This window comes from Apus apus, chromosome 2 (genome assembly GCF_020740795.1).
Source record: "Apus apus isolate bApuApu2 chromosome 2, bApuApu2.pri.cur, whole genome shotgun sequence".
NCBI lineage: Eukaryota > Metazoa > Chordata > Aves > Apodiformes > Apodidae > Apus > Apus apus.
The window spans coordinates 21,050,015-21,062,105 of record NC_067283.1 but is presented as its reverse complement, the minus strand read 5'-3'; the positions used below and the strand labels follow the sequence as shown (position 1 = coordinate 21,062,105).

At 37.1% G+C, this 12,091-nt stretch overlaps 1 protein-coding gene across 4 annotated transcripts in view; it reads left to right on the top strand.

Annotated features, from left to right (window-relative positions):
- LOC127380465 (macrophage mannose receptor 1-like) overlaps positions 1–12,091 on the top strand; it is a 63,357-nt gene that overhangs the window by 36,805 nt on the left and 14,461 nt on the right. For all 4 annotated transcript variants that reach the window (XM_051609407.1, XM_051609409.1, XM_051609408.1 and 1 more), the window contains 10 exons: positions 1,117–1,241; positions 2,212–2,299; positions 3,212–3,356; positions 3,995–4,036; positions 4,159–4,322; positions 5,335–5,402; positions 7,355–7,455; positions 7,966–8,108; positions 8,842–8,956; positions 10,838–11,007. In XM_051609407.1, coding sequence (XP_051465367.1) covers positions 1,117–1,241; positions 2,212–2,299; positions 3,212–3,356; positions 3,995–4,036; positions 4,159–4,322; positions 5,335–5,402; positions 7,355–7,455; positions 7,966–8,108; positions 8,842–8,956; positions 10,838–11,007 — 1,161 coding nt within the window. The remainder of the gene's footprint in view (positions 1–1,116; positions 1,242–2,211; positions 2,300–3,211; positions 3,357–3,994; positions 4,037–4,158; positions 4,323–5,334; positions 5,403–7,354; positions 7,456–7,965; positions 8,109–8,841; positions 8,957–10,837; positions 11,008–12,091) is intronic.

Here is a 12,091-nt window from a genome sequence, read left to right as displayed (position 1 = left end):
GGGACCAGTGTTGTTCAACATCTTCATCAACGACCTGGATGAGGGCACAGAATGTACCCTCAGCAAGTTTGCTGATGACACCAAGCTGGGAGGAGTGGCTGACACACCAGAAGGCTGTGCTGCCATTCAGAGAGACTTAGACAGGCTGGAGACTTGGGCGGGGAAAAACCTGATGAAGTTTAACAAGGGCAAGTGTAGAGTTTTGCATTTGGGGAAGAAAAATGTCATGCACCAGTACAGGTTGGGGGCTGACCTGCTGGAGAGCTGTGTAGGTGAAAGGGATCTGGGCGTCCTGGTAGACAGGAGGATGACCATGAGCCAGCAATGTGCCCTTGTGGCTAAGAAGGCCAATGGCATCCTGGGGTGTATTAGAAAGGGTGTGGTTAGTAGGTCAAGAGAGGTTCTCCTCCCCCTCTATTCTGCATTGGTGAGGCCGCATCTGGAGTATTGTGTCCAGTTCTGGGCCCCTCAGTTCAAGAAGGACAGGGAAGTGCTTGAAAGAGTCCAGCGCAGAGCCACAAAGATGATTAAGGGAGTGGAACATCTCCCTTATGAGGAAAGGCTGAGGGAGCTGGGTCTCTTTAGTTTGGAGAAAAGGAGACTGAGGGGTGACCTCATCAATGTTTACAAATACGTAAAGGGTGAGTGTCAAGAAGATGGAGTTAAGCTTTATTCAGTGATGACCAGTGATAGGACAAGGAGTAATGGATACAAATTGGAGCAAAGGAGGTTTAAGGTGAATATCAGAAAAATTTTTTTTACTGTGAGAGTGACAGAGCACTGGAACAGGCTGCCCAGAGAGGTTGTGGAGTCTCCTTCTCTGGAGACATTCAAAACCCGCCTGGACGCCTTCCTGTGTGATGTACTCTAGGTGACCCTGCTCTGGCGGGGGGGTTGGACTGGATGATCTTTCGAGGTCCCTTCCAACCCCTATGATTCTATGATTCTATGATTCTGTGTTTCACAGAGATGAACACTCATAAATCCTAAATGCAAAGTTTCTGTAATCCTCACAGAAAAATACAATTGTAAATTTGTTGCTTTTGGGTAGCTGATGATTCTTGATCTTGTGATCTATATGCTCTACTTTGTCTGATTGCAAAATGCTCTCTTTAGCCTTTTTCAAAAGGAGAGCAAAAGAAAACATGGCTTGAATCTCAAGAGTTTTGTCGAGCTATAGGAGGAGATCTGGCCTCTATTAATAGTAAAGAAGAACAGTACGTGATATGGCGTTCCATTGCGTGAGTATCTGGGGTGTGGTCCTCCATTCACTTTCATTGGCTGTTTGATCTTTGTAAAATATTTCATTTACCACAGATACCAGTTGTTTTCAGAGAAGAAAGTGTGTGAATAGGGTAACGGTCGTGATATGAATCTGTTCAATGTATTGATGGCTTGCCATTTTTGTGAAGTAATCAGAAAGAAGGAGCACCTCCAGATTCTTTTACTTTATTGTATTTTATTTTTTTTAATTTTTCCTACATGGGCCAGGTAAGTCCCTGAACTGCAAATTGCAGGTGTGAGATTTCTGAATGAGATCAAATACTCTTAAAAGGGTAACACTTGCAATATAACCTGAATAGACTGGCCTCAATGAACTTGTACATCCCTGTCCAACCAGGAAGCAAAACTGAAAAATGGCAGCCTTGCAAAATGCTGCAGCTGTGCTAGAATCCAGCTATTTACTTATGGTAAGGAAGACGTATCTGATGCAGCATTACTACAAATTGACTCAATAAATTCAGACAAATCAGTGAAGTGTGTCTTCTTGCAGTCAATAATTAGTTTAAGGTGTTATGTTTAAAATGTGATTCAATTGCGGCAATTAACTGTGTTTGGAAATTGCAAGTGCCTTCACAGAGAAAATACAGAGCTGATTGATTAACGGAGCAACAGTAGCTATTGAACCATCATATAAATGTAATATGTCATCTTATTTTCAGGAGTTGGATTGGATCTGGACATTTTACTGTTCAGCATTTCAGTTGGTCTGAGTTAAAGTATAATGATAGCAGGTAGAAGTGGTCACATTTTAATTATTTCTATCCTGGTTGTTATTGTTTCCAACAGCTTTAAGAAATATTTATAGACAGTCTTACTAACTGTTGTAAATGATAGATTATATAAATATTGTAATGCCCTTCTGAGTTTTGGTTTTATGTTTAGATTTCTTAGAAATTGAACATTTAATATTCTGAGGGTTTCTTTTAGGAACAATGGCTATTACAACCAACATTTCTGGATGGGCTTGTATTACTTGAATCCTGATGATGGCTTTGTTTGGAGTGATGGATCTCCTGTGAGTGATTTAATTTTCCACAGCTGTTATTTTGCATTCCCTGTGCTTCTCAAGTGTGTGTGGTGTATGTGTTTCTGTGAAATTTTATGCTTACTCATAACCCTCTACTGTAGGGTGTAGGAATTGCAACAGCATAGTCAATTTATTTGGCTAAAACATACTGATATTTGATAAGAAAATTTGCCAACAAGAAAATAAAATTTGTGTAGCCTAAAAATATCTTTTATAAATTAAAATATTTTTTTGAGTATAATAGTACTTTAGTATTTATGACCTTTGGTAATTAGATCTTTATCTGAATTGGCCTACATTCTATGGAGCTGAAGGCAGTTTTTTTATGGCAGTGTGACTTGACTATAATTTAGACTAAGATATAAACCATAGGAACAAAAGTGGTTTTGGAGATGTAAGTGTATTTCATGCAAGGTTGGTCAAATTATATTGATGGAATTTTACCATACCAGAACTGAAACTGGAATTTATACGGGAAAATTACCATATTTTCAATATTTTAATATTTTTCTGAGAAAAATGCCAACATTGTTGTGTCTCAATAATGTCCTACTATTTGACTCATACGGGATTTTTAAACTAATTTAATATCAGCCTGTAGCATGCCCTATCATTGTTACTAGATGAATTTTGCAGAATTTGTGTCCTATAATGAATGTCAATATTCTTTTTCCAAGTGTGATCTGAAAAAACTGGTAGCTAAGCTGGAGTCCAATAGCAATCTGAAAAAAACCTTTGAATGTCAGCATATGCACAAGGAGTTTCTGGTTTGCTCTTACCTACGTTTTTAAACTGGCAATAGGAATAAATTGTAGGTCTGTGGTTTGATGCTGTCTTCTTCTTCTCTCTGTTGTTTTCTTTCTGTATAACAAAATTTCCACAAAACTCTTTCTGTTGTAGGTGAGGTATGAAAACTGGGGCTTTGGAGAACCCAATAATTATCAAGGAGTTGAACTTTGTGCAGAGATCAGTGGTGATTCCAGTATGCTTTGGAATGACAGGCATTGTGATTATCTATATGGCTGGATTTGCCAGATAAGAAAAGGTATCTCTTAATCCGGTGTATTAGTATAATAACAAAAGATACTTAGTTGATTTTTTCCTGAACTTTAAGAAACAAAAAATTTTAAAACCTGTTTGTCAGAATGGTTCCCTGTGAAATGTAAAATATAGAAATTCTATAAGGATTTACATGTCTTCAATGCATTTACAGATACAGAGCTGTTGGTGCCCTGCTGGAGCAACTTCTCATTTGTCGTCCTCTATGGTGTGTGTTGATTGATGAGAAGTTCAACATGAGCCAGCAGTGTATGCTTGCAGCCCAGAAAGCCAACCATGTCCTGGGCTGCATCAAAAGAAGCGTGGCCAGCAGATCAAAAGAGGTGGTTCTCCCCCTCTACTCAGCTCTCATAGGACCCCACCTGTTTTATACCTTGCACATTAGGAATAGCTTACATTTGTAGCCTCAGGGAAGACGAATATGCATTTGAAATTGAATAATGTAACAAAAATAAGAGATCTGGGCTATGTAGTTCCTTCTAGGTTTTTTTGTGTTAAATTCTTATGTAAACCTTAAAATTCCATGTCAATAGAAAATCCTGCCTATCAATCATAGTAAATATTTTCTTTTACAGCAGAAATTGTACAATCAAAATATTTTAATTATTTTTTTTTTCCTTACAGGAGCAAGTGTCAAGCCAGAACCAACAGAATCTCCTGCACCCCGTAAGTGTTACTGCTTTTAGTAGTTGTGTATTTGTACATCAAAAAGCATTTTAAAAATTTTACTAATAAGCATGTCTTGTATTTCTGGAACATTGAGAGTTAGCTTACCATTTATCTTACAGAATACCTGACTACTGAGGATGGATGGATTATACATGGAGACAAACAATATTATTTCAGCACCGAGAGTGTTCCTATGGAAAAAGGTCGGGAGTTCTGCAAGAAGAACTTTGGCGACCTTGCTGTCATTGAGAATGAAAGTGAAAGAAAGTTCCTCTGGCGATATGTAAGAAAAATAATTAATACTATGGAATAAATAATCCTAAATAAGTGAGCATAGGCACAAATAATTTCTACTCTGATGCTCTCTCTACAAATTTTATGATAGTGAAATTTTAGTAGCATTAAGCGAGATTAATACAAAGAACAAACTCAGGTCTATTTTTAGGTTGTTTCATATCCAAGACAAGCACAATTTTGGTTTGGAATTTTGTATCGAAATAAGCACAATAAACATTAAACAGATAATTGTCTGCTTTTCATATTCAGTGTTGCATTTACCCCACATTATATCTGTCCACAACTGGGAATGTGCTAAGGTAAATCTTAATGCTTACCTTTAATTGGTCTGTGGCTTCATTTTAGCAAGAAGTATTATACTTGTGAGCTACAATTCTGTAAGGCAGGTAAGTTAACTGATAATGAAGTTTATCAGCAGATAAACTCAAGTTATCTGAAGCGGTGAATCAAAATAGATATTGGCTTTCATGTAACACTCAGAATGTTGCCTATGATCTTGTCAGTGTATCTGGGATGTAGTCTACCCAGCAGCCTCTTTTTGGTCTTCAACTTAGCCCATTTGTCTCCTTCTCCTTAGGAGAATATAACTATGCAGGAAAACCAGCTTGAGGCATGGATTTTAATATGAGAAAGAGCTTCTAAATGATAATTCCTAGATGGCTGGGGTTGATTGCCTGTTCATAGTGTCTTGAGACCAACTTCTTTAAATAAAGAATGTGCTTAAAAGTCAGATTTAAGAATCAGCATCTTTTAAAAGATGCTGATTTCAGTGACTTTGACATAAGACTGTGAGAAGTACTGATATAGTGACCCACCTTTTGGCCAATGGTTTGACTGTGGACTGTCCCCTGTGAGCTGCCTTAACTTAAATGTTGTAGCTAGAGAATATAACAATTCATGTCCTTTGTCAGTCAGACATATATATTACTCATTATTAACACAAGATGTTTCTATTATAAAAAGAGGACATTAATACAATTTTAATATTTACATTCTAGATCTTGAAAAATGGCAAAACGGATTCATATTTCATTGGTTTACAACTGAGTGTTGACCAACGGACAAGGTAGGCCAACTAGAATCACCAAGCTTCCATTGGGCTTAAAAATAAAGTACTGAGCAGAGCAAAAAAAATGAAGTGCTTGGATGAAATTGTGGCCTGTCAAAGCAAACTAGAATGTTTTTCCTCTGCATTCTGTGGGACTTGCATGTTTTTTGAATGTCAAGGTTATAAAATATATTTTATAGTAAATGTACCCCAATGTGCCATTACATTTAATACCCTTTTTTAAAAAATCCTATTTCTGTTGTTAGACATTCTAACCCTACTAGTATAACTGTTATTCTATATTGGATTATAGCAGGAAAAAATTTTGCTCTCAACTATTGTCTGCCTTGTTCTTAGTCCAATAAAATGTAGCTAATCTAAGGAATATTTAAAAAGTTTTTCCTGAAGATACTGGTGATTTTTTTTCTGTAGAACAACTCCCTTTCAAGTAAATGGAATTTCTCCTTGATATCACTGAAAGTATAGTAGATCCAACAACCTTAGAATTTGTCTTATTCTTTAACAATATAAGTGCATTACCTTCCTATTTAGGAGTTTACGCCAGGTCTATGCTATTTGGAGAATGGTACTTTACTGTTTGTTTTAGGATTTTGTAGTCTGGGGGACCAAACAAGTTAACTCAATAGGGCATGGATTTTCAAAGTATGTACCTAATTTTGAGGCTTAATTTAAACATGGTTGTATTCTCAAGTGGTTAAATACCATATTGTTTTAGTTTCAGATTATTCAGGAGAAATACTGCATGTTTCCTACATAGAATTCACCCAAAGCTAGGAGAAAAATTACATGGCAGATACTGTATTTTGAATTTTTAGTCAGGACTTCTAGTTTAATTCATTTAATGATTTATACTGAAAATATTAATAGATGCTAACTCAAAATATAGAAGATTTTTGGTAGGTGAAAGCATTCTTTTTCCCTCTGCTTAACCATTAGAAGCCAACTGTAATAAAGGGAAAAATGCAACGTTTTTTATTTTGTGGAATCAGGATAGCTGTTGCCATCATATAACTTCAGGTGCACTGGGAAGATAAGCAGGTTGTCTGCAAGCTTTTCTGAATGTCACTATGCAGCACTATACTGATTTTCACATGTGACTCTTTTTGAGGCTTGGTTTCTGTTCAGTCTGGGTCTTGAAGTGCCTGAGTAGATGCTTAGTAGTTCTTGATTCTTCTTATCCACAGTGACAATGAGAACCCTCCAGAGGATAAGTAGGATCTTAGGTAGGCCAGATCACCTTCTGAAAAGGACATGTCTCAATCATTCAATTGTTTTTGTAGGGACCTTAAGATGAATATACTTTTAAGTGAAGTACCTTGTTTATGTGTCTGAAGGGTCAACCTGGGCACCTCTGTCGCAGTTCAGCAGGGATATATCTCCTGATAAGTGTTTGGTTGTATAGTTAAGATTTAATTCTTTGTTGTTTAATCTACATGGTTTTTAATTTATTTTAATTTTTTTTTTTCCTTATGGTAGGGAATAATGTCACAGGAATTTCCCTTGTAGGTGCTTTGTTATGTCCTTTTCATCTGCATGGGAGAAAGACCAAGCATTTTACTGTGTTGTCAATACAATCTCTTATTTCTGTAATAGATACAAGGACTGTAGGACTTGGGGGAAATGGTGAGCATCTGGGTGCTCTCATAATGGAAAACTGTCTTGCTTTTATGTTGACTTGAATGATTATTGTGAGTATCATCCTATCAGTTGCGAAAGAGTCAGCATATTGCTTAAATGCAAAGTGAACACAACTTCAACACGTATACTCACATCTTTGTGCGTGGAGTAAGTTTAGTGCAATTGGCAAGGAGGCAAATTTGTCAGGAAAATCTTGTACACCTTAAACTATGAAATACTCTATTAAACATAACGCAAATTTACTTTTTGTAACATAGAAGCAGTTCCGTTTGTATGTTAAGGAAGTGTTTTGTTGGATTGTCTTTCTTAAGCTGGATGGATGGCACCCCAGTGAATTATTTGGCATGGGCACCACATGAACCTAACTTTGCAAATAACGATGAAAACTGTGTAGTTATGTATAAGAATTTAGGTGAGTTTTTTTTTAATGTTTGTTTCTGAATTTCATTATTTGTGTGTTTGTGTTACAACTGTTTTTTTCTTCTGCAAGTCACCCCTTCCTCCCATTTTGTTTCTTTTGCAAATTATTATAGAAGAACATAGTATTGTATTCAGGACATACTAGTTTTGTGCTCCTGTGTTTGCTTTAGTCCTAGCATGAAGAAACTCTTACAGAGGTCTGTGGTTGTGATTGCTGTATAACTTTTATATTTTTTACTAAATTTGGCTTAAAGTGACACTATAAAATTGTTTCTTCTAGTAGCTGGTTCTACCCTGCTTTCAACATTTTGTAATTACAGTGTGTATAAAGTGACATATTTATGCTAGATGCTGATACAGAATTATAAGAAAGTGAGAGAATGTGAGGACTTGATCTGATTTGTCAACTAAAAACACTTTGTGTAATAATGAGTGAAACTCATTTCCACTTAATCATCTCTGGATGTGGTGTTATACAATTCCCCATTTATCCTACATGCAGGGCTTTGGAATGATATAAACTGTGGTTATCCGAATCCCTACATATGTGAAAGGCACAATAGTACCATTAATTCCACTGTTCCTCCAACAACATTTTCAACTCCAAGAGGATGTCGTCCAACTTGGCTTTCCTTTCGTGATAAGGTACCGTAACAAAAACAGTACATGTTGGATATTTGGCAAAGCATTAAATGCAAAACAAGGGTATTATTAAATACTGCTATTCTTTATTAGAGTATTGCTGTCTTTTACAGAGAGCTGGTTGATGCCTGCATGCTTTTCCTTGTTTGCCCAGCCACTGCTTTGCAGGAAAGATGCTTTTTTGATGCTTGTAATGAATGTGGATGAGCATATTCAGTTGCAGCTGAGAAAAGTCATTCACTAGTAATTTCTTCAAAACTTTTGCTATGCATTTCCTAAAGACTTTAAACAGAGTTCCTGAAGTACTGATACTTTGCTCTTGATGGTTTTTAACCAAAACATAGTGCTTTTTTAGTACTGAATACATTTTATCTTCCTTAACTTGACTAACATTGTATGCTTTGCAGAGTCAAATCAATAAACAGGCAGACTAATCTCAGTCATGCGTAAGTTAACACTGTTACCTGACAGTCAGTTTTTCCTTATTTTCTAGATGTTTCAGATTAAATTTAACATGTATCTTGTTAAGCAAAACACTTTCTTAAGACCTTTAATTTAATATAGAACCAGGACCAAGAAAAGCTCCTTCATTTTAAGATGAATGTGAGGCTTTTTTTCAGATAAATGCATTATTTTACTGCCTTTTCTCCATCCTGCTTTGCTTAAAGCAGTGGTTTTCAATATATGAGGGATATTTGAGTAAAGATAACATATAGAGAATTTGTTCATGTTTTAGTGTTACAAAATATTTGGATCTACAGAAGATGAACGTGTCATTTGGCATGCTGCACGAACAGCTTGCATGAATTTAGGAGGAAACCTGGCCACTATCCCTAATGAACAAGTGCAAGGTACTGTGTATAGTTTTGTAGCAACTAGATGAGATTATATTTAATTTTTACAGGATAGCTATTGTATTTGTGTAATTATGGACAGGATTATAATAATGACTGCACATCTGATTTTTGTTCCAAAACATGACTTTTAGAAATTTACAGTGAAGTCTTCACCTGAATCTACCAAATTTTAATGTTGGCTTAGGTATACATACAATGTCTATTTGTCCTGGCAGCCAAAGGAGTGCTTTTTCTGCTTACACATGATGCCAGCTGGACTCAGCAAGTTCCATTGCAAATGATGTAGTTCACTAGGTGGCATTAACTTGCTGCATGGTTTTCCTATTAACTAAAGCAGAATACCTTTAGGATTAGAACTTGCTGAGCCTCGGCAGCTTGAGACAGAAGTTTGACTGCTCATACTCCTACCCACAACTCATCAAAGAGGTACCATTCTTTTCACTAAAAGAACTTATTTTAATGAACCAAAAAGTTTATCCCTGTCTGGGGGAGATGAGCAGAGGGAAATTACCTCTCGCTTGAATAAACACAGCACACATTCAAATGAAAAAATGGGGAAGATTTTGGTAGATGCTACTATCACTATTTTTTTTTAGAAATACTGTTTTATAATAAAGTGATGAGAAACAGATTTTACACAACACATACTATTTGTGAACTCGGAAGAGCATACTGAAAAATCAACCATTGTGAAACAAGTCTATGTTGTAGTCTGAGCAATTAAATAGATTAGACTGCAGATATGAATTTTTTACTACTTATGTTGTCTGCATTTGAAGGGATGAAGAATAAAAATTCCACTTTCCATACACAGTTAAATACTTCTCAAAAATACTTTCTATAGTACAGATTTCAGGTGGTTCATGCACCTGGCTTGAAATCTAGGTAAAAGAGTCATGAGCAATAAAGCTATTAGCACAAAACTTTTGTTATTGCTGGCTATGTAGGCATAAAGACTTAAGTTCCTCATATAGTTTCTGACAAAACTGCAAATCTAACATTTGGCAATGAAGTCTACATGTTTTATGTCTGGAAAAAAAAATTGCATTCATTTTAAAAGACTAAAGGAAGGAAAACATTTGATAGAGCAGACAGAAGTTCTTTGCAAAGAAAAGCGAGCTTGTAACACTGACTGCAGCAGTTGACAAAAGCTGTGACATGTTCATTTTATCACTGTGTTCGATGTGTTGGGGATTAGGGGCTGATGGATGCCAGCTGATCTAGCCTGCTCTACTGGTGAGCTACCCACACCAGCTAATACACACAAGCACCTTCTTGGACTGGGCAAAGCTGTGGTAACAGATTTGCTTCTGATGAATAGTTCTGTTGAGACTCATTTTAAGCATGTTGCTTGTGCCTTCTGTTCCCTGCTAAAACAGTGCAGGCTGCTGTCCAGGTGTTTCAGGAAGAGAAGAAACACTCCTGCTGTTCTATAACTTGTGAAGATGTGCAAGCTGTAGGTGATCAGTGGTGCTGTCTATACAATGCCATTAGGGAATAACCACCCTGGTGGGGTTATCAAACATGAATGTGATCTACATAGCTATATATTTCTAAGTCAATTGTGGGACTAGGATTCAAAAATGTCTTGAAACATTATTTAAAGCATTTCTACCAGGCTTTTGAAATTCATCCCAGTACCAGGTTAGATACTTAGCTGAAGTATTTTGCCCAAAGCCAGTTACATTTCTTGTTCGCAGTTCCTTAAATTCAAAAGTCACCTCCTTGTAATCTTACCTGCTTGTGTTGTCAACAATTAAGTGCTCTCCATTTCAGAAAAAATATTTAATGTCATCATTCTCAGTGAGGCCAGACATTTCTGTTGTCCTTCATTAAAAGTATTTATCTATATCTTTGCCTTTTTTTTTCCTCTAGCTTTCCTCACTTTCCATATGAAAGATTTTGTTACTGATACATGGATTGGATTAAATGATATAAACCATGAAATGAGGTTTCTCTGGACAGATGGAACAGGAGTTTACTTCACCAATTGGGCCAAAGGCTTCCCATCAGGACGCATGGATTTATACTCGTATGATGGCCAGGTAAATGGCAACTGCAAATTGTTCACTGAAATTTGATTTTAGATTGCATTTATACATTTATTGTGATTTGAGACATGTTACTGCTTGGCTTATTACTTTTATACATATGAGTGAAGCCACTGAGGCAAGGGACAGCAGAGTGAGGGATTGTGCTGGTGGAGCCCTTCTGCAGTGGCTGAACCACAAGGAAAACCTCAGCAAAACCAAGGAAGAGAAGGCGAGAGAGAGAGAAACAGAGAGTGGGAGGGAGTCAGTCCCAGCCCCTGTCCCTGGACAGGGAGTGAGAGCTGCTGGGGAGTGGTAGCTCTGACTCAGCGTGGGCAGAGGCAAAGGGACAGTGGTCTGACTCCCCTCAGATAGAAGAGCAGCCCCTGAGGAGTGCAGTGGCCAGGAACGTGGCGACCAGGAGTAGGCAAACAGGGTGTGTCCTGGTGACAGGATCTGTTGAGTGCTTGTACAGAGACTTGCTTTGGATTTCAGTTCTCTGCATCCATGAAGGCTATAGTGCTTCTGTGTTCACCCTGCATTCTCTCATAAGCTCTGATAAAGAGGACAGTGGGATTCCTGCCTCATGACATTTGCCCCAAAAGCACATTGAATGAGCACATCCTCCTAGTCTTCTGATCACAGCTGTGCCTGAACTTAGCAGGTATCTCAGTTGGCATGTAGCTTGCAAGGGGCACTTAGAGACATTCCCTTCAAACAGCCAAGTCTCACATAGAAACAAATTCTGCCAGTCACATGTGCAGAAAGGGCATCCTTCTAGAAGGAGATGGCCATTCAGGTTTTATGAAAAAAAAAAATAAAAAAAATTAAAGGAAATTAAAATCACTTCCCCTATTTCTTGATCTGATAGTTCACAGAGCTCCTCTCTCTGATCTTATGTATTTCTATAGTTCTGTGCCATGGAACTACAGAACATTATAGTACTAGCTTTATTTCTCTCGAATGCCATTTCTAATATAGAAATCCTACTTTTAAGTATACAGTCCTTTTTCCTGTTTTTCAAAGTAGCACCTCTGACCCTCTTACCTTAATAGACAGAGAAAATTTGGGAGAATTCAGAGTTCAAAAGAGAAAACGT